This window comes from Mus caroli, unplaced genomic scaffold (assembly GCF_978045245.1).
Source record: "Mus caroli unplaced genomic scaffold, Mus_caroli_1 scaffold_10, whole genome shotgun sequence".
Classification (NCBI taxonomy): Eukaryota; Metazoa; Chordata; class Mammalia; order Rodentia; family Muridae; genus Mus; species Mus caroli.
This window is the reverse complement of record NW_028227265.1, coordinates 50441479-50464262: the sequence shown is the minus strand read 5'-3', so window position 1 is coordinate 50464262 and position 22784 is coordinate 50441479. Positions and strand designations below refer to the sequence as shown.

General features: G+C 42.0%; 1 protein-coding gene across 2 annotated transcripts in view; it reads right to left on the bottom strand.

Moving 5' to 3' along the window:
• CUNH4orf51 (chromosome unknown C4orf51 homolog) overlaps positions 1-21922 on the bottom strand; it is a 37555-nt gene extending 15633 nt beyond the window's left edge. For both annotated transcript variants that reach the window (XM_021170750.3, XM_021170751.3), the window contains exons 1-2: positions 21596-21922; positions 2961-3037 (exon numbers count right to left, since the gene is read on the bottom strand). In XM_021170750.3, the coding sequence (XP_021026409.1) occupies positions 2961-3037; positions 21596-21828 (310 nt within the window). In that variant the 5' untranslated portion in view covers positions 21829-21922. The remainder of the gene's footprint in view (positions 1-2960; positions 3038-21595) is intronic.
• Between the last annotated feature and the right edge of the window lie 862 nt (positions 21923-22784).

The following is a 22784-nucleotide window of genomic DNA, read 5'->3' as shown; positions in this document are numbered from 1 at the left end:
TCTTGTGGCTTCCTGAGGTTGTTTTTAGTAGGAAGAATGTGTCCCAGGATGATTAAAATGGGTCCTCTTGGACTGCCACCCATCTACCTCTGGACCTGTGCAACAGCCATCAGACCACAGGTCATCACTAGGGTTAGCTGGTTTTCTAAAGGCCACAAACAGTCACGTAAATGGAATGAGATTTGTGGTACTCAGGCCAGAGTACCCTGTCAACTTGTCTTCCTATAAAGTGAGTCTCGACCCTCCTAATGCAGTGACTCTTTTATACAGTTCCTCGTGTTGTGGTGATCCCAACCATAAAATTATTTTTGTTGCTGCTTTATAACTGTAAATTTGCTACTGTTATGAATGATAATGAAAACATTTGATATGGTCTTAGGCGACACCTGTGAAAGGGCTGTTCAACGCCAGGTTGAGAACCCCTGCTGTAAACAATGTGAGCCAACTCCTTAACTCAGCAATGTGAGTTTGGCCCTGCCTGTAAGTGCATAGTGTGCTTTAAATAGTTTTTCTCTTTAAAGCAAAGGGAACAAAATCTTCCCTGATTTTAACCACAATGTAAATGGCTATTTTCCCTATCATTGTGTATCAACAACCCGTAGAGGAACACTGAAATTCCATCTCAAACTCTTCTCATAAAATCAAGTTTTATTAGTAAAAGAGGGTATCAGCACCACCCGATGAAAACATCGAAGATCTTTATCTCTATCCATTAGCAAATACCCACAAGGCTGCCCAGCGATTCTCTCCACCACCCAGCTCTCCCCATTAGCATGCCACAACTTTAAATAGTTCATCAAATGGGCAGAATACCAGATATGTTATGGTGTGCTCAAATATCATTTGTGATTATTTACCATTTAGAGACTTGGCTCTGAGAGATGGCCATTATGCAGGACAATCTCTTTGTTTCTTCCCCAGAGTCAGACTAGGTGGCAGGACCGGCAGCTGTCCCCCTTCTCCAGAGTGCAGCTGTTGCCAGGATGTGGCTGAGCAGTCAGAGCTCTGATCTCACACTGAGTGTGAGGAAGGAATGTTACTTCCAGGATCAAGGGATGAAAGAATGGGCGTGTCTTCCTTAGCCCTGACTCCTTACCTGCAGGTAGAGACAAGAGGCTCTAGGATGCCAAGGGAACACAAGTCTACACATCATCATTTTGGCCTTTGTATAAAGAAAGTCATTCTTTAGTTGTATAGAAATGCTGAAAGTGAGTGAGGGTTTAATGTATTATTAAACTACTTAATGTATTAATGTATTTAATATAATATAGCTAATGCAACTAATGTACTATAAAATATCCCTTGTTAACTTCAAATGGCTAAGATAGAGTGGGCGAGACTGGCAACCGAGACTAAGCAGCAGATGATTCTCTGGTGTCTCGTTGAGCGCGGTGTGTCCAGCCGAGCTCGGAGTTTAATCAGTAAATGCCGGACTCTGCTAGAAAGCACAGTCTAGAACTAATATGGAGGAAGGGAAACCTCTCAGAGTAACTGTCTCTTTTACAAGCAATATATCTTGAGTAGCACATGGCTAGTCCCTTGTGAGAGGGGTCTCGCCTTTTCAGGCAAGTGGAAACCACATAGGTCATACCCCGGAGTCTGGAAGTAGAGGAGAAAGATGCGGAAAGACGGTAGAATGGGGTTCTTCTCTCATCACATTTGAGCAGAGCTTGATGTAAACACATGGATTCCAACCACAGATGATAACATCTTTGTGGGAGCCTAGACGCCCAAGGGGAAACTTCCTGCACATCACTGAAATGGATGACTCAACAGCCGACACATTGAAGATCCAGAAAAGCCATTTCACTTGCTCAGTGCCAAGAAAGATCTCAGCCTGGCATTTTCTCATGGGGTAGGAGAGAGCAGTGAGTGAGTCTCTGGCTCCTCCTACCATGCTAGATGGCCACCCAAAAGTCTTAATTTTCTCTGAATCTACTCAGAATCTTGGTACTGAGGGAAGCTAGGGACAAGGAGCAGAGATAAGAACCCAAACCAGCCAGGGTCTAGAGCTCAGCAAAGAATCCTAGCTCTTGCTTCCTGTTTCAGGTGTTCTCCCAAATGTCTTCTCAAGAGCTTCTGGGGACTTGTCACTTGCAGAGCACCTCTCCTGACCCACAGGGACCTCAGTATTCCTCATGCTCACCACTCCTCAGAGCTAGCCCTTGTGGGTGCCCCACAGATAGAAAATGCATCAACAGAGGAGATGCCAGGGTTCTGCATACATGCTGTCTGTGCACATACCAAACATACATGTATACACCATACACATATGCACACATGCACATACATATACAATCAAATACGTATGCATGTACCACACAAATTTACACACATACCACATACATGCACACACACACACACACACACACATGGACACATACCCACCATACACACATCTAACACAAACACATAACACCACACACACACACTGTTAGGGTTTTGTTGCTGTGAAAAGACACCATGATCAAAGCAACTCAAAGAAAACAATCTGGGGCTGGCTTACAGTTCAGAAGTAGTCAGTCATCATGGTGGAGAAACATGGCAGAATGCAGGCAGGCATGGTGCTGGAGAAGGAGCTGAGAGTTCTACATTTTGATGCAGGCAGCAAGGAGGCAACTGTGTCACACTGCTTGAGCACTAGGAAACCTCCAAGCCAACCTCCACAGTGACACACTTCCTCCAGCAAGGCCATACCTCCTAATAGTGCCACTTTCTTTAGGCCAAACTTTCAAACACATGAGACTATGGTGGGGGTGGAGGGATACCTATTAAATCTAACACACACACACACACACACTTGATTAACATTATCACAATAATAACTTTGTAAGATGAACACTTATCAAAGCATCCTGTTGTATAACCTAGTGTACACAGCTTGCAGTCACCAGTCTATCTCAGTTAAGTAGAGAAGTGCCTGAAAGGGCTGCCCGTGGAGGAACTGATCACCGACTGACCTTTGCCATCTGCAGCGTCTTGGGAACCAGCGTGGCCGGGTAGAGTGTGGTAGGCAGAGCTGCCTGGCAATGGTGTTCTAAAGAAAGCAGGAGGGAGAGACAAGTCACACACCTGGAGGCTGACCGATCACCCGGAGCCTACAGATTTAAATTTCCTTTGGGTTTTCAAGGTTCTGCTGCCTGTCTCCTCATTCTGCACTCTCGCCCTCACCCCATAGTCCCATTAAATCAACCCAAGCTGAAATTTTGCACAGTCTTTAGGGATTTGTTTGTGCTCTGATTTGTCATAAAAGGGTAACATTTTCATCTCTGCCTGCAAAGCTCAAACATTAAGTTCATAATTACTTCAGCAGGATTTATGAGTGTTTCTCCAGGGAGTTGCTTTCAAAATAAGATAAGTGCTATGCATGGAATAAGAAAGATTACAGTAATTACATTGGTTTCCAAATAAAATTTAATGGCAGTGGGGTAATGTGGGGACTCACAGATGTTGTGTCTATCCTTTGAAATACATCTGTAACTCAGTTTCCCTGAACTCAGATATGACATTCCTTATCGGCAAAGCTCTGGCTTTTTAGGAGAGATGGAACATTCTGCCTGGAATGGAAAGATTGTCTTGCAGCCTGCACAATCTCATGGCGACTAACTGAAGGTCCTTCGATTAAGGAAGGAGGGGCTTAGAACCCTGGGCACCTGGAGCTGAGGTGAGGAAGACACAGAGTGGAGCTCAAGTGAACTTGAGTCCTGGAATGCTCCTACTGTGCACACATTTGCATCAGAGACAAGCTACTCATCCTGCAGACACAGGCTGGAAGCCCACCCTACATCTTTCTCCTACCCTCAGGAGAGCAACAGCATCACCACAGGCTGCTGATTCTTCAAAAGTGCGTTCTGAGCTCAGCACCACTGATTTTCTCTCAATAGGTTTGGGCTTTATGATTCTGATACAGACAGGGAACCCGTCTCCTGACCTCCGTAGGAATCGTCTCCTAGCACCCACAGCTCACAATCACCTGTAACTGCAGTCCTAGCTGAGTCAGTGCCCTCTTATGACCTCTGCATACACTGGGCACACAGGTACAACACACACACACGTGAGGACAAAACTCTTGCACACACAAGAAATTTTAAATTATGTTATTGGAATTATAGAATACACCATTTTTTTCTGCATATCTAGAAAAAGGAGCAAGCTGAGCAAGAAAAAACACAAAATGTACAGTTTGAGGACAGAGGGCACCAGGAAGCATAATGGAACTAAGTCCTGTGCTCGAGGACATGAACAGATTAGGGAAAACCTGATGCTAAATGGAATAAAGGGAGTGGTACCCTCAGTACAGGACCCGCCCAGCTAAGCTTCTGACTTGTGAAAGGGAATTAAAGAATAGTTCAGGCAGTGAAGGAAAACCATTGAAGACAGAAAGCTGGTGAAGAAGTAATTGAACACAAGGCCATGTTCCAGCCCCAGCAAGCAGCAGAACTGGACAGCTTCGGGAACATAGTTCTGGATTTCCAGACAAGGATAGAAGAAAGGGGCTGTGGAATCTCCTTCTGCAGCTAAGCAAAGCCACAGAGGCTAGGCAAATATCAGGAATATCCTTGCATGGAAGCCTAGAGAGGCCTTTGCTGGAAGCTATGAAGGTGACTCCTAGAGCCCTCAAGATGCTGGAGATGCCAGTGCTGTCGGATGCCTGCTGAGGGGAGCTGCAAGCAGCCCAGGAGAGAAGTGTGGTACAGGCAACAAAGCAGAGAAGAGTTGGAGATCTGAAGAGAGCTTTGACATCAGACATGGAGATAGCAAGTTGGGGTTTGCCCAGCCGAGATTTGGCCCCGTGCTTCCTCACTCTGCTCCCCTTCTGCCTTTTTGGAATGGTCATGTATATCCTGTGCCATTGTATGTTAGAAGTATGTCATCTGGCTTTCAATTTTGATTTTACAGGGGGCTACATTTAAGAGACTGCTGTGAGTCTCAGAACAGGCTTTAGACTTTGGACTTTTAAACAGTGTTGGACTGTTACAGACTATGAGAACTTTTGAAATTGGACTGAATGCATTTTTGTATTCTGATATGGCTACAAGCCTACGGGGACCAGGGAGTGGGATGTGGTGGTTTGAATAGGAATGGTCTGCCTAGGCTCATAGATTAAAATGTTTGGTTGCTAGGGAGTGGCAATATTAGGAGGTGTTGCCTTGTTAGAGAAAGTATGTCACTGGGGGTGGGCTTTGAGGTTTTAAAAAGCCCAAGCCAGGCCTAGTGGCTCTCTCTTCTTCCTGCTGCCTTTGGATCTAAAGGTAGAACTCTCAGGTCCTCCAGCACCATGTCTGCCTTCGTGCCGCCATGCTGGCAATGAACTAAATCTCAGAGGACTAAACCTCTGAGGAGACAGAGGCGGCTATGGAATTATCCTGTGTTTTTCCTGTGTTCAGGGTGTGGGGGTTGTTTTTTGGTTTTCTTTTCCCTTTTTTTTGGGGGGGAGGCTGTTATGAACAATGTTGTCAGGAGTACGTGGCTACACGTCTCTTGGTATAGACGTGGAAATGCATCTCAGATAGCAGATACTTGGGGGGGGGGGTTGCTAGGTCATAGACCAGCATCAGTGCTAGGTGAGACCCAATGATGTTTTCAAGGGTCTGTACTGCTGTGATTTCCTCCCTATTTATGGACGGACTCTTGCACACATCTTTACCTGTACTTCACAACACTGTTCTTCTACATTGTAACACTTCTAGGTCTGGCAAGGAAATGAACTATAACCTAATTCTTCATATTGTGTATAAAATAGTTATGAGCCATTCGTGGGGCTCTGAGTTTAAAATGTCATGCTTTTGCTAGGCTTTTTTTGTATATGCTAGGTGGTCAGTTGGTTGGACAGAACATAATTTTAAAGTATCCGTTTATCTAACTTTTTCCTTGGGGTCAGTGCTCTTTGTGTCTCTTTTTAAGTAATTTTTTCCAGGCAAGTTTCTGGAATCCATGTAAATATGAAAGAAAGATATGACTTCACAAAGTTGTCTTCTAACCTTCACACACATGCCTTACCTCCTGGATCATCACACACACACACACACACACACACACACACACACACACATACTTAATAAAAATAAAGATGTCTCTTTACCATCAAGGTAGCCTCCACATTAACACCAAATGTTTCATGGCTACCATGTCTTTAACTCACAAGCTAGGCTGGGAGCACAGACTTTCACCTCTTCTATAAATTGAGCACTTATTGTAGGCATAGCTTGGTTTCTGATCTTTATTCTGACTCCTTTGCTGAGGTTTACCTTATTGTAGTTATGTATATGATGTCCCAGTGTGGGTTTGCACATGTGCATGCAATTCTGGGGCAGACAGGAGACAGTGTCAAATTCCCTGGAGGCAGAGTTTCAGTTCATGTGTTAGGAACTGAACCCAGGTCCTTCCCAAGAGCAGTACACACTCTGAGCTGTGAGCCATCTCCGCTCCTGTTTTCTTCCACTCCACTGACCTGTTTGCTGATCTATCTTTGTGTCACACTACTATCCTGGTATATTTACCGGGTTTAACTTTATTCTTCTTAAGCTACAATAGAGTGCTCTATCTGCAGAATAGGTTCGCATATCTGATTCTTTGCTAAGAATATCTTGGCTGTACCACAGCACTTTTTGTTTTCATGTAAGCATTAGAACCACTTTGTCAAGTTCTAAGAAAAAGAGGCTATCAGAATTGCACAGGATCTATAAATTAGGAGGAATGACAGTTTTGTGATATTCAGTCTCCCAATGCATGTAAATGGTTTATTGCTCCATCTACTGAGAGGTTGTGTGTTACCTGTCAATAATGTATAGTTTTCTGAACAGGACTGTACAGGAGTAAATAAAGTCTGTGGGATGTTGGGAGTTGGAGCATTGTGGAGGTGGGAGCTTTGGGGGTGAGCAGAAGTGTTGGAGGTTGGGAGTAATAGGAGACACGGGATTGGATGAGAGTGGACAGGAGTAAATAGAAGTTGGTTGTGGGTGCAAATGATGAGAGACAGAGGTCCCCTTTCCCATTTCCCTCTCCCTCTCTCCCCCTCTCCCCCTCCCTCCCTCCCTTTCCCCCTCTCCCCCTCTCTCCCTCCCCCTCCCCCTCCCCCCATCTCATGATGCTTGTTGAGGACATCAAGAAGGGCTTTAATAACTCACTTAAAGAAATACAGGAGAACACTGCAGAAGAGGTAGAAGTAATACAGGAAATACAGGAAAACACAACCAAACAGGTGATGGAATTTACAAAACCATCCAAGATCTAAAAATGGAAGTAGAAACAATAAAGAAAACCCAAAATGAGACAACACTGGAGATAGAAACCCTAGGAAAGAAATCTGGAACCATAGATGCGAGCATCAGCAACAGAATAGAAGAGATGGAAAAGAGAATCTCAGGTGCAGAAGATTCCATAGAGAACATAGGCACAACAATCAAAGAAAATGCAAAATGCAAAAAGATCCTAACTCAAACATCCAGGAAATCCAGGACACAATGAGAAGACCAAACCTATGGAAAATAGGAATAGATGAGAATGGAGATTTTCAACTCAAAGGACCAGCAAATATCTTCAACAAAATTATAGAAGAAAACTTCCCAAACCTAAAGAAAGAGATGCCCATGAACATACAAGAAACCTACAGAACTCCAAATAGACTGGACCAGAAAAGAAATTCCTCCTGACACATAATAATCAGAATACCAAATCACTAAACAAAGAAAGAATATTAAAAGCAGTAAGTGAAAAAGGTCAAGCAACATATAAAGGCAGACCTATCAGAATTACAGCAGACTTCTCACCAGAGACTATGAAAGGAAAAGATCCTGGGATGATGTCATACAGACCCTAAGAGAACACAAATGCCAGCCCAGACAACTATACCCAGCCAAACTCTCAATTACCATAGATGGAGAAACCAAGATATTCCATGACAAAATCAAATTTACTCAATGTCTTTCCACAAATCCAGCCTTACAAAGGATAATAGATGAAAAATGCCAACACAAGGAGGGAAAAAGTAATCTTCTTTCAAAAATCCCAAAAGAAGATAACCACACAACATAAAAATAACAGGAAGCAACAATCACTATTCCTTAATATCTCTTAACATCAATGGACTCAATTCCCCAAGAAAAGGACATACACTAACAGACTGGATATGTAAACAGGACCCAGCATTTTGCTGGATACAGGAAACACACCTCAGTGTCAAAGACAAACACTACCTCAGAGTAAAGGTCTGGATAGCTATTTTCTAAGTAAGTGATCCCAAGAAAAAAGCTAGAGTAGCCATTCTAATATCAAATAAAATCGACTTTTAACCAAAAGTTATCAAAAAAGATAAGGAAAGGCACTTCATACGCATCAAAGGAAAAATATACCAAGAATAACTCTCAATTTTGAACATCTATGCTCAAATGCAAAAGTACCTACATTCGTAAAAGAAACTTTACTAAAGCTAAAAGCACACATTGCACCTCATACAATAATAGTGGGAGACTTCAACACCCTACTCTCATGAATGGACAGATCATGGAAACAGAAACTAAACAGAGACACAGTGAAACTAACAGAAGTTATAAACCAAATGGATTTCATAGATATCTATAGAACATTTCATCCTAAAACAAAAGAATATACTTTCTCCTCAGCACTTCATGATACCTTCTCCAAAATTGAGCACATAATTGGTCACAAAACAGACCTCAACAGATACGAGAAGATTGAAATAATCCCCTGTCTCCTATCATATCACCACAGACTTAGGCAGGTCTTTAATAGCAACATAACAGAAAGCCCACATATACATGGAAGCTGAACGCCCTACTCAATGATAACTTGGTCAAGAAACAGAGAGAGAGAGAGAGAGAGAGAGAGAGAGAGAGAGAGAGAGAGAGAGGGAGGGAGGGAGGAAGGAAGGAAGGAAGGAAGGAAGGAAGGAAGGAAGGAAGGAAGGAAGGAAGGAAGGAATTAAAGATTTTTTTTTAGAATCTAATGAAAATGAAGGTAAAACATATGCAAACTTGTGGGACACAATGAAAGCAATCCTATGAGGAAAACTCATAGCTCTGATTGCCTTCAAAAAGAAACTGGAGAGAGCATATACTAGCAGCTTGACAGCGCACCTGAAAGCTCTAGAACAAAAAGAAGCAAATACACCCAAGAGGAGTAGACTGCAGGGAATATTCAAACTCAGGGCTGAAATCAACCAAGTAGAAACAAAAAGAACTATACAAAGAATCAACAAAACCAGGAGATGGTTCTTTGAGAAAATCAGCAAGATAGATAAACCCTTAGCCATACTAACCAGAGGACATATAGACAATATCCAAAGTACCAAAATCAGAAATGAAAAGGGAGATATAACAACAGAAACTGAGGAAATTAAAAATATAACCATCAGATCCTACTACAAAAGCCTATACTCAACACAACTGGAAAATGTGGATGAAACAGACAATTTTCTAGACAGACACCAAATACCAAAGTTAAATCAGGATCACATAAACCATCTAAATAGCTCCATAACCCCTAAATAAATAGCAGCAGTCATTAAAAGTCTCCCAAGCAAAACCCAGGACCAGATGGGTTTAGTGCAGAATTCTATCAGACCTTCAAAGAAGACCTAATACTAATACTCTTCAAACTAATCCACAAAATAGAAACAGAAGCAACACTACCCAATTCGTTCTGTTAAGCCACAATCACACTGATACCAAAACCACACAAAGACCCAACAAAGAAAGAGAACTTCAGACTAATTTCTCTATGAATATTGATGCAAAAATACTCAATAAAATTCTTGAACTGAATCCAAGAGCACATCAAATGATCATTCACCACGATCAAGGGGACTTCATCCCAGAGATGCAGGGATGGTTCAATATATGGAAATCCATCAATGTAATCCATTACATAAACAAACTCAAAGAAAAAAAAACCCACATGATCATTACATTAGATGCTGAAAAATCATTTGACAAAATTCCACATCCCTTCATGTTAAAAAGTTTTGGAAAGATCAGGAATTCAAGGCCCATACCTAAGCATAGTAAAAGCAATACACAGTGAACTGGTAGCCAACATCAAACTAAATGGAGAGAAACTTGAAGCAATCCCACTAAATCAGGGACTAGACAAGGCTGCCCACTCTCTCCCTATCTACTCAATATAGTACTTGAAGTTTTAGCTAGAGCAATTAGACAACAAAAGGATGTCAAAGGGATACAACTTGGAAAGGAAGATGTCAAACTATCACTATTTGCAGATGATATCGTAGTACACTTAAGTGACCCCAAAAATCCCATCAGAGAACTCCTACAGCTGATAAACAACTTCAGCAAAGTGGCTGGATATAAAAATAACTCAAACAAATCAGTAGCCTTCCTATACTGAAAGGATAAATGGGTTTAGAAAGAAATAAGGGAAATGACACCCTTCACAAGAGTCACAAACAATATAAAATATCTCAGTGTGACTCTAATCAAACAAGTGAAAGATCTGTGCAAGAACTTCAAGTGTCTGAAGAAAGAAATCAGAGATCTCAGAAGATGGAAAGATCTCCCATGCTTGTGGATTGACAGGATTAATATAGTAAAAATGGCCATCTTGCTGAAAGCAATCAACAGATTCAATGCAATCTCTATCAAAATTCCAAATCAATTCTTCATAGAGTTAGAAAGAGCAATTCTCAAATTCATTTGGAATAACAGAAAACTCAGGACAGCAAAAACTATTCTCAACAATAAAAGAACCTCTGGGGGAATCACCATCCCTGACCTCAAGCTGTACTACAGAGCAATAGTGATAAAACAAACAAACAAACAAACAAAACCCTGCATGATATTGGTACAGTGACAGGCAGGTAGATCAATGGAATAGAAGTGAAGATCCAGAAATGAATCCACACACTTGATCTTTGACAAAGGAGCTAAAACCATCCAGTGGAAAAAAGACAGCATTTTCAACAAATGGTGCTGGTTCAACTGGCAGTTATCATGCAGAAGAATGCAAATTGATCCATTCTTATCTCCTTGTGCAAGCTCAAGTCCAAGTGGATCAAGGACCTCCACATAAAACCAGACACACTGAAACTAATAGAAAAGAAAGTTGGGAAAAAGCCTCAAGTACATGGGCACAGGGGAAATTTTCTTGAACAGAACACCAATCAGTGTTTATGGTCTGAGATCAAGAATTGACAAATGGGACCTCATAAAATTAAAAAGCATCTGTAAGGCAGAGGACACTGTCAATAGGACAAAACATCAGCCAACAAATTGTGAAAAGATCTTTACCAACCTTACATCTGATAGAGGGCTAGTATCCAATCAAGAAGTTAGACTCCAGAGAACCAAATAACCCTATTAAAAATTGGGTACAGAGCTAAACAAAGAATTCTCAACTGAGGAATACCAAATGGCTGAGAAGCACCTGAAGAAATGTTCAACATCCTGAGTAATGCAAATCAAAACAACCCTGAGATTCCACCTCACACCGGTCAGAATGGTGAAGATAAAAAACTCAGGTAACAGCAGATGCTGGAGAGGATGTGGAGAAAGAGGAACACTCCTCCATTGCTGGTGGAATTGCAACCACTCTGGAAATCAGTTTGGTGGTTCCTCAGAAAATTGGGCATAATACTATAGGAGGACCCAGCCGTACCACCCCTGGCCATATACCCAGAAGATGCTCCAACATGTAATAAGGACACATGCTCCACTATGTTCATATCATCCTTATTTATAATAGCCAGAAGGTGGAAAGAACCCAAATGTCCCTCAACAGAGGAATGAATACAGAAAATGTGGTACATTTACACAATGGAGTACTACTCAGCTATTAAAAACAATGACTTCATGACATTCTTAAGTAAATGGATGGAACTAGAAAATATCATTCTGAGTGAGGTAACCCAGTCACAAAAGAACACACATTGTATGCATTCACTGATAAGTGGATATTAGCCCAGAAGCTCAGAATGCCAAGGATATAATTCACAGACCAAATGAAGCTCAAGAAGAAGGAAGACCAAAGTATGGATTCTTTGGTCCTTCTTAGAAGGGGGAACAAAATCCCCATGGGAGGAAATACAGAGACAAAGTATTGAGCAGAGATTGAAGGAAAGACCATCCAGAGACTGCCCCACCCACGAATCCATCCCATATACAGACACCAAACCCAGACAATATTGTGGATACCAACAAGTGCTTGCTGACAGGAGCCTGATATTGCTGTCTTCTAAGAGGCTCTGCCAGTGCCTGATAAATACAGAGGTGGATGCTCTCAGCCAACCATTGGACTGAGCACAAGGTCCCAATGGAGGAGCTTTAGAAAGAACTGAAGGAGCTGAAGGGGCTTGCAGCCCCATAGGAGGAACAACAATATGAATGAACCAGTACCCCCAGAGCTCCCATGCACTAAACCACCAACCAAAGAGTACACATGGACAGAATCATGGCTCCAGCTGCATATGTAGCAGAGAATGGTCTTGTTGGACATCAATGAGAGGAAAGGCCCTTGGTCCTGAAAGGGCTTGATGCCCCAGTATAGGGGAGTGCCAGGACAGGGAAGAGAGAGTGGGTGGGTTGGTGAGCAGGGTGAAGGAGGATGGGATAGGGGGTTTTCAGAGGGGTAACCAGGAAAAGGGATAACATTTGAAATGTAAATAAAGAAAATATCTAATTTTAAAAAGGGGGGAGGGAGTGGTGCATAGATTTCCCATATAATTCAGTCTTGACTGTCAAATTGACAGAATCTAAAAGTACTTTGGGCACAGGCCTCTGGAAGTGTTGGGTGTGTGTTCATTATATGAATTGAGGTATGATGACCTGCACACAGTGGGTGGAACCATTCCCTGGGCTGGAATCCTGAACTGGATAAATACTGGAGAGTAGGAACTGAGCACCAGCATGCGTTTATTCCCCTCTTACAGGTTGTGAATGCCATGTGACCAGCTGGTGCCTGACTTCCTCACCATAACTGTCCTATCGAGTAAACCCTCGCTCTCTTCAGTTGCCTTAGTCGGAGCATTTAAACATAGCATCAGGAAATGGAGCCGAGGGAACTGCTCTACAGCACATACACAATTTCTGCAATAACTCACATTCCTCACTAGAGCTGCACGTTTGTGAGAACTGATGCATGGGAGATACTCACAGCTCTACTGTACAATGTTTGCATCCTTCAATACTATCACATACAATATTTTCACTGTTCTTAAGTAACTTCGGTACTCTAACTCCTTATACCCACCTCTTTTAACAACCTGTGGAATTCACTGATATGTTTACTGACCTCATAGTCTTATTTTGTTTTTTCCAGATATCAATTAGTTATGCAAACAGGGTATCTAGCCTTTTCAGATTTTCTTCAGATAGTAATATATATAAATTTCTTTGTATCTTCTCAGGACTGGATTACTGCTCTTTACTACTGGGGTAAGATTCTGTTGTATGTGTGCACCAGTTTACTACTGACCTGTAGAACGACAACGCAGTTCCCTCCAGGTTTTGGTGGTTGTAAATAAAGCTACCATAAAGAATTTGTGTGAGTTTTTGTACGGACAAGTTTCTGATTCCTTTGGATTAATGCCACAGAGTATAACTGCCAAATGCTACAGAAGTGATACAGTTTGGTTTCCCAAGTAATTGCCAAACCATCTTCCATGCGGCCATGCTGTTTTGAATTTCCATAGAGGAGAGTTCCAGCTGCTCCATGCTCTCACGTTCACCAGTAGCTATGATCTCATGTGTGAGTGCTTGTGTGTGCTCGTGTGCGTGAGTGTTCATGCCTGTTTGTGCACCCTAGAGTCAGAAAAGGGCTTCCTTTTCTATCACTCGCCTATCTCTTTGAGGCAAGCTCTCTCTCTGAACCTAGGGCCTGCACTTTCTTACTTTCTCAGCTAGGCTAGAGCCAGGAAGCCTCAGATATCCTATCTGCGCCTGCCTCAGAATCATGCATGCATACATACACACACACACACACATACATACATACATACATACATACATACATACATACATACATACAGATGCTACATAGGTTCTAGGATCGGAACTCTGGTTCTCATGATTGTGCCCAAGTGCTATTAATGTGGAAGCCATTTCTCCAGCCCAGATGTTGATCATTCTAAGATGTGTGAGGGAATTTCATTGTCATTTTAATTGTACTTCCTTGATAACATAGAAATGAAGCACATATACTCACATTCTTATTTACTGTGTGTCTTTGATAAGGTATCTGTTAGTCTTTGGTGCATTTTAAAATCAAACATTGTCATTATACTTCCTAAATCTTGGCTATATCAATCAGAAGACCTATCAGAATAAATCTTTTCAACTATATCTCCCTATTTGTGGCTTCTTTTCTCATTCTTTTGATATTGTATTCTTTAGAGAATTTTTTAATTTTTAATGACCAAGAACCAGCACATCACAATAATCCCAAGGGTTAGTGGCACGAATGCCTTGTTAGTAACCAACAACTCTCTACTTGGACTTAAGACTCGATGAAGAAGAGTCATGCCTGTTACTGGAAACCTAGCCAGCTTCTCAGGACTAATAAAGTCATGGATCTTGGAAGAGAACATACAACCACTGCTTTACTGAAAACATAATCCCTAACTACACTCTCTTTGCTCTTTGTTCTTATATCAACAGCTAAGCATAGTCCTTACCAACGTCAAGGCAACTTCTCTCTGCATTACAGAAAAGTAAAACCAATCAAAATGCAGAGTAGTGGAGCCCAGTCTCAATGGATATATACAACTCTCACACCTTAGGCTCAGCAGGAGGGGACAGAAAAATTGTAAGAACCAGAAAAACAGGGGTTTGCTGCTGGATTGTGTCTCCTAGGAATGTCAGAAGCCACACCCAAATGTCTCATTAATGTGATGTACGATTATATACATATATCTCAAGCAGATAGTATGTAGGAATTTAAGGAGTGTGTGTATGTGTGTGTGTGTGTGTGTGTGTGTGTGTAAAACAACTAATAAAAAAGAGGTTATGAACTTGAAAGAGAGCAATGAGGGTGCTTATGGGAGGCTTCAGAGGGCAGAAACTATATTATAATCTCAAAAAATTTAAAAAGTAATTAAAATTTTTAATGAAGTCCAGTTTCACCAACTATTTCATTGTGTTCCCTCTAAATCACAAGGGCATCTAGGCTTTAATCTCCTGGAAATTTTTATAGTTTTCCATTTTACATTTAGAGCATTATCCATTTTGAATTAATTTTTGTCTATGTCTAGATCCCCTGCCCCCGTACATAGGTGTTCATTCGTTCTCACATTCTTTAAAATAATCTTTGCTTCTTTACCAAAGGTTAACAAATAATACTTTATGTGCATTTATTTCGGGGCTTTGTTCTGTCCTGAGCATCTGTTTGTCTGGTCTTTCAGTAGCACCATGTACTACGTATATATGTACATACTAGTATGTATGTACTGTTATCGTACATATCTTATCGCAGACAAATAATATTAGTTCTCCAATATATTCCTCTACAATATGTGTTATTTGTTCTTGCTGTTTTGCCTTTCCCTATAAGTGTTAGACTTAGTTTTTGGGTGCTCACAAAATAAATTGCTGGGACACTTTAATTGAAGTTGCATTGAACACACACATTGTGCTAGTTAGTTTTGCCAATGTGACATAATCTAGAATCATCTGGAAGAGAACCTTAATGAGGGGCTGTCTAAGTCAGCTTGGCCCATAAGCATGGCTGGGGGGAATTACCTCCACTGTGTTAGCTGTACTCACTGTAGGCATCACCACTCCCTAGGCTTGGGATCCTGGACTGCGTAAATACAGAGAGAAGACTGAGCACTAGAAAGCAAGCATGCCTTTATTCTCTCTCTGTTTTGAATTATGTATATGCTAAGCTGCTTCAAATTCCTCTTGCCTTGACTTTCCCATAGTGATGGACCATAATGTGGACTGGTGAGCCATTTCTCCTCTACATTCCTTTTGTCGGAGCATTTTATCACAGGATCAGGAAAAAAAACCAAGACCCCTGTTGAGTTGATGCTATTAATTCTTTTTATCCACACGGAATGTATTTAGTAAGTTATCCTATAATTTCTTGCATCAAAATTTTAGTTTTTCTTATGTGGGCCTTATAAATATTGTGAAAAAAATTTATTCACAATTTTAATTTTTTAAGGGGCTGCTAACATACGTGGTGTTAAACTTTTCAACTCAGTATCAGTCTCCCTGCTCGGACAGAGAGAAGCAACTACAGTAGCAACTACTGCATGAGAGGTTCTTGGCTCGGCCTACGACCACCATCTCTGTTCTCTTTTACTTCCAGGAGCTTTGCGTGGATCTTGCTGTTGGCGCTCTGATTTTCCTCCTTTATTATCATATACTCTGCAAATGAAACTTTGTCGGTCACTTGCCAAACCCACTTGTCTTCTGTTTCCTTTTTTTTTTAAGTTAATTTTAAGAACACATTTTTATGCATGCATGAATTTATTTATTAACTTGATGTTTTTAATCCAGGTTGACTTTGAACGGCTGTATAGCCCAGAATAGCCTCTGCCTCCCCAGTGCTAGGATTACTCCAGGACTTCACTATACCCAGCCTTAGTTTAGCTTTTGATTAGGAAGATACTGTACTGATAACACAAGGAGAGGCCATATAACCCACACCCAGATATGGTCATTATTTATGTCCTTATAGTTTATCTGGGATGCTGATAAGCCAGCACTGACACACAATTGCCTAGGATCTCTATCTCTTTTGGATTTCCTGAATTTTCCAAAACACCATTCCTCTGTCTCGGCATCCCCCTCACTGCATTCAATAGCCACATCCCTGTGTGTGTCATGGCAATGGCAGCTCTCTGTGTGTGTCATGGCAATGGCAGCTTCCTAGGCTGTTCCTTTTTCATGACCTTGAAAACAGAATTGCTGGTTAGCTGATCTATGGGATGTTTTTGAATGGCATGTTCTCTTCACAATTTCAGGAAGGTGATATATTTTGGGTAAGAAGTACATAAAAGTCAGCTGCCAGCCTCATTACACATCATAGCAGTGATACAGATTACAATGTAGCTTGTCATTGTTGACATTAACTTTGGTCAGCTGGTTCAAACAGTGAGATCATGCTGGCTGGGTTTCCTCTTTGTAAAGTGTCTCTTCTCGTTTTCCATATCCACTCATTTCACACTTGAATAGTGAGTCACTCTCATCTTCTTAGAGAACAGTCACACAAATAATGTGACACTCTTCCGTATGGGAACTCCATCCTTTCCCCACTAACGTATTTATTCAGTCATTTGTTTGAGTATAGACTTGTGGATTATTTATTTGGTATTTTGGGTTTATTTTTCCTGAGTATCTTCCAGCTTTCCTTGATATGTTCCATCTGGAAGTTTCCTTTGTCCCCATCATCTTCACTTCTTGGCATTTTAACAGTTTCTGGTACTGCATGCTCCATGACCATTGGGTCCACCACCTGGCTGAGTCTGAGAATCAGTATGTCTCTATGTAACTCTCATTCTTTTTGTACTGGAGAAAACTTAGCAGGAACCAAAATCAGGGTACTCGATGTGCCTGCTCTTGCAAAGCATTGCTTCAAGGCCTTTCTGTGTAAAGTTCTACACTGATATGAGCTAAGCAGAGTCTGTTTTCTTCCAAAGAAAAAGGAAATGTACACTAACCTGTGTATAGATGTATAGATGCATACATGCAACTATTTCCACATATCATCTCTAAGTATATAACAGTACACAGGGACCTAATTTTGATCATAATGACAGAGGTCATTTCTAAATCCTGTTCGTTATTGTTTTCTTCCCATTCCAATAAAAGTCACCCATTTACTGTACTGTTTGATTCTGGCTTGAATGATAGTAGTTTCAGAATTGCTGTTCAAACCCAGCGGGAAACAACTGTGCCAGCGATAAACCTGTGCTTCTGTGCAGCTTTCTTCTCCACAGTCCCTACCGACTTCCAAAGTTACCGAGATCAGCCTTCCATCACCTGCCCCACAAACTCATCTCAGATAGCCACAATATATTCAGATTCCTTTTCAAGTTCTTTATCCTATTCTTAGCCTTCTCAAACTCCTAAATGTCTTTTTAATTTACATAAAGTTTACTCATTATGCTATGGAGTGCTATGTGTTTTGGCAAAATATTTAATGTTTCGTGTTCACCGTGCTAGCGTTACACGCAACAAGTTCACAGACCTGAAACGTCAGCAGGTTTCATCTCTTGCCCATCCTCTGGAAACACTGATCCATGGACTGTATGCATCTGCTGTTTACAAGTTGCATGTTTGCAATATGCAATGTGCAACTTCATACTTCTTTAGGTTAGAGATACGAATCTAAGACTCATCCATAGCTTTTCATAGCCTGATATCTCATTCCTCCTCCTCCTCTTCTTAATCATTGAATAACATTTCATTGGATGGATGTAGCAGAGTTCATGTATTTTCCTATTGGTTCTTTCCAGTTTATGTCAGTTATGAGGAAAAGTATCATAAAGGTTCTATGTTGGTTTTATGTAGATGTATACTAAGTTCTTGTGCTCCTAAGGAAATACCTAAGAACATGGTTGGGGGATGATAAAATAAAGCTGTTTCATTTGGCAAGACTCTGTCACCAGCTCTGCTTAGAGGACCAGGCCTTATTTTTTCCCTTCACCACTAATACTTCATGTTTCCTGATGGCTTTTCCCTCATCTAAGAGCAAGCTCTTGGAAGGGTCATGTGTTTTTAGATCTACTGCATCTAATTTAAGACCTTAAACATAGTAGGACCTAAATAAATATTTGATTAGTGAATGAGCATAGCTTCAAGACTTTAAAGTGTACACTCAAGGGACTAGGGCTGTAGCTCAAGATCTGTCTAGTGGGAGCAAGGTTTTAATGTCACCACTGCAAAACAACAGCAAATTATAGTGACACTACACACTGCCTTGGCACCTCCAAAATGCAATGCAGTGCAGACAATTGGGATTAGTGCACGCTCCTTACTACGCATCTCTGTCCCCCTAGCACAGGTGGGCTTTTTGTGTACATTATGAATTTTATGAATTAAAGTTGCTTCAGAATGCAATGGTTGAGGCTTCCCGCTAGCTTTATCTCATGCAGCACGCCAATTTCATTCTCTGGCTGCAATAAAATACTTTCTTTGACCAATGCAGCTAAAGAGAGAAAAGGGTTTATCACACCTTACACTGACTTCCAGTCACAGTCCATTCATCAAGGAAAGTCAGGGCTGGAACTCAAAACAAGGACCTGGTGCATGGACGTGGAGGACTGTCACCTGCTGGCTCACTGACAGACTCATGCTTAGCTAGCCTGCTCAGGGATGGTATTGTTCACAGTGGGCTGATAATTAATAATCACTTAATTGTCAAGGCAATTCCTCACACACGTGCCCACGTCTGAGCTAGTAGTTCCTCTGTTGAGACTTTCCCATCAGATGAACAGTGGCAAAGTTGGTACACATGGTCTGTGGCTCAGGATGCCATAGCAGATACAGGGTAAACAATATGAGTGAAAACTATTGTGTTCTATGTAAGCCAGCATTTTCCTGCCTTAATATGTTTAAAATGAGTGCTTTCATTTTTATTCTGATACCCTCGCTGCACCATAAGCCGGTTTCTATAAGCGTGCTGAGCATCCACACCTGTAGAACCTTTAAAGGAATGAGCTTATAAGGTCCTTAAAAAAAAAATGCCTCTCTACAATTTCACAATTTTTTTAATCAAACAGCTTTTGCTTGGAACTTTAGAAGGCATTTCTCCTCTGGACTAAAACTAGTAAAGAAAAAGATTAAAAACAGAAATAATACAGCATGCAGGTACTTTGCAATTGAATTCAGTCTGCCCCCACCCCCACCCCCACTGCTGCTTCTTAGCGTCTGGTAGAACAGCAGTTGAGCGATGGATATATTTAGTGAGGTTCCACAAACATCCAGATAAGCTTCATGAGCGTGAGAGACAAAGTCAGAATTGTGTATTTTCACCGCGTGCCACATGTCTGCCTTTTAAAGTCTATTAAATATAAACAGACAATGAAAACCAAGAGTGACTTGCTGCATGTCTGTGTGGATCCGTGTGTTTTCAGAGCAAACCCCAGTAATGTATATAGATCCTTCTACCTAGCCAAGGGGATCCCCAACAGCTTCAGCTCATCGAATGAACCTCCAAAGCTGACTGAAGGGATGACAAGCCAGAGAGCTACTACAGAGAGTGTTAGGGGAACTAGATCATGCACTTGACTTTCATGGTTTGGGAAGACATGGAAGGTGAAGTAACTAATATATTGTTCAAGATTTTATTTGTATTGGGGGAGAGTTGGAGAGAGGGGAGGGAGAGATGCCCGCATACATGTGGATGCCTACAAAGGCCAAAGGGCTCCTATCTCCTGGAGCCAGAGCTACAGGTACTTGGGAGGCACCCCACACGAGTGCTGGGAACTGCACTCTGGTTCTTGGCAAGAGCGGCCACTGCTCCAAACACTAACCCATCTCTCCAATCCCATAACGACTATTTGTTAGAGCTCTGCATGGGTTGCAGAGCTACATCAGGACTGGAGCCAATAATCCAAACTATGTTCAAAGGAGTTTCCAGAATCTGCATATTTACTAAATAATACCCCAAGGGGGAGATCTCATCATGAGTGCTGACTTATGCTCTCCTCTCATGTGCCTGAGCTACCTGTCACCTTCTGGTGTGTGGGCGCCTGGACAGGTGGCTCCATGTATCTTTCTTCAGAGTGGCGTGTTTTCCCATCCCCCACCATGGGGGACGCTTGCTTTCCTAGGATCTTTCCAGAAGGTCTTACTACACCAAACCTTCTTCTCCGGGACCTGTTGAAACCTCTTCCCGTGAACTGAGTGTTTACAGCTGTGAAACAGAATTGGAATTAGTTTTTGATTGTGGGCCTATCACAGGGCCTGGCTTCCCAATAAACCCTTGGAAATACTTTTGGGCTCAGCTCCTGTAGGCGCCTGTAAGTTCTGGTATACAGCGACAGCTGGCTTGCCAGCTTTCCACAAAGAGAAAGACTACAGAAAACAATATTTTAGGCACAAGGACGTTGGTAGATGCTGGCCTAGCATTTAGGAAGCTCTGGGGTCGATCCCATAACCACACACAGAAACTGGGCTTGACAACTCATGCCTGTGTGTCCTGTGCTAAGGAGGTGGAAGTGGGAGGACCCAGAGTTTTCAGTTGCCCTGGGCTTCCGAAGGAGTTTCAGGCCAGTAGGGGATAACAGGGTACCCTGTCTAAACGGGAGGAAGGGACAGAAAGACAGCTGTGAGGAGAGCAAACCCAAAGACTAGAGTTTGGTTCCAGGAACTGATCAGAGAACTGATCAGAGAACTTAGCTGTCCTCTGACCTTCCCATATGACCAGAAACACACAATAAACAAATATACTAAGAAACACGTTCACAAACAAAAAATATCTACATTAGTCAAACACTGGTGTTCATATCTTCTAGTAATAAGTAATACCAATTTGGGTTGTGGCCATACTTTGAGCTGGAAAGTGACATTTACACAGGGAAGCAGATGTGTTAGCACTTTTGAAGTGGCTGACCTCTATAACAGCCTTTCCAAACAGCACCTGTCTCTGAATAGCAGCAACAAAGGGATCTTACGGTTTGTACTCAAACTGTGGCTGGCCTACTCTCTGGGCCAGCCGTTTGCAGGTGGCCTCGTCCAGCTGCTTTTCCCGGTAACTCCCTGAATAGGTTGTCGTGGAAGAAGCAGACCACCGTGTCTCATCCTGCCACAGTTGTTGGGCCTTGCGTCTGATCAGCTCGAACTCTGTAGAAGTGAGAGGGCTAAAGGGAAGCGGGATTTCTGGAGTCAAGTACAAGAAGTGTGTCATGGCTATGGGCGGGCAGCTGTGAGCAACAGCTTTTCAAGCCCTGGGCAGAGTGAGGCGCTCATTCCCTCCTAGTTGCAGGAAGCTATTGACTGGGCTGACCAGGCTTCTGAAACCCGACAGCTCACAAAGAGAATCGGAGTGGTTGTAGGTCCAGTTACCAGGCAACAGGTCATAAAGTTCTGCAAAGCCTATGTTCGCTCCAAGCACAGGAATTTTCGCTAATTTGTAAGCTATAAAACTTTGAGCCATTGATCTAAGAAAAATGCTGCTTCATAATTATGGCAAGAAGGCACTAGGCAAAATTATTTGCTTATTGGTACTGACATAATATGGTATACCTTAAGGATGGTGGCTTAGGCTGTAGGAGCCAGAGATGAAGGATGCTCCCTGAGGACCTAGGCTCTGAAAGGCTGGTTAAATAGCATTAGCTGTTTGTGATGCTAACAACAGGTTAGTGAACAGTTTTTGTGTGTCACAGAGCAGTGGTATGCCTGCTGGACTGGTGACAGGACAGTCATTTGGGGCTGTTAAAATAACAAGGAGCCCCAGACACCGCCCAGGTTGTGATGTAATTAGCTTGGAGGGTTATTAAAAAGCCAATTCCTGAGCACTGTAAAGAACTGCCAGGGTTAAGGATCAAGGAAGTGGCTATGTCATGTTGAATTCTGAGGCTGAGAACTCAGAATTCAGGAGTCCTTCCTCCATAACTGCTCTGTACCTGGATAATGTTTGCCTAGCCAGGTTTCTCCAGCTCCACTGTCTTAGTCAGGGTTTCTATTGCTGTGCTGAAACATCATGACCAAAAAGCAAGTTGTGGAGGAAAGGGTTTATTTGTCCTACATTTCCTGTCTTAGTTAGGGTTTTACTGCTGCGAACAGACACCATGACCAATGCAAGTCTTATAAAGACAACATTTACTTGGGACTGGCTTACAGGTTCAGAGGTTCAGTCTATTC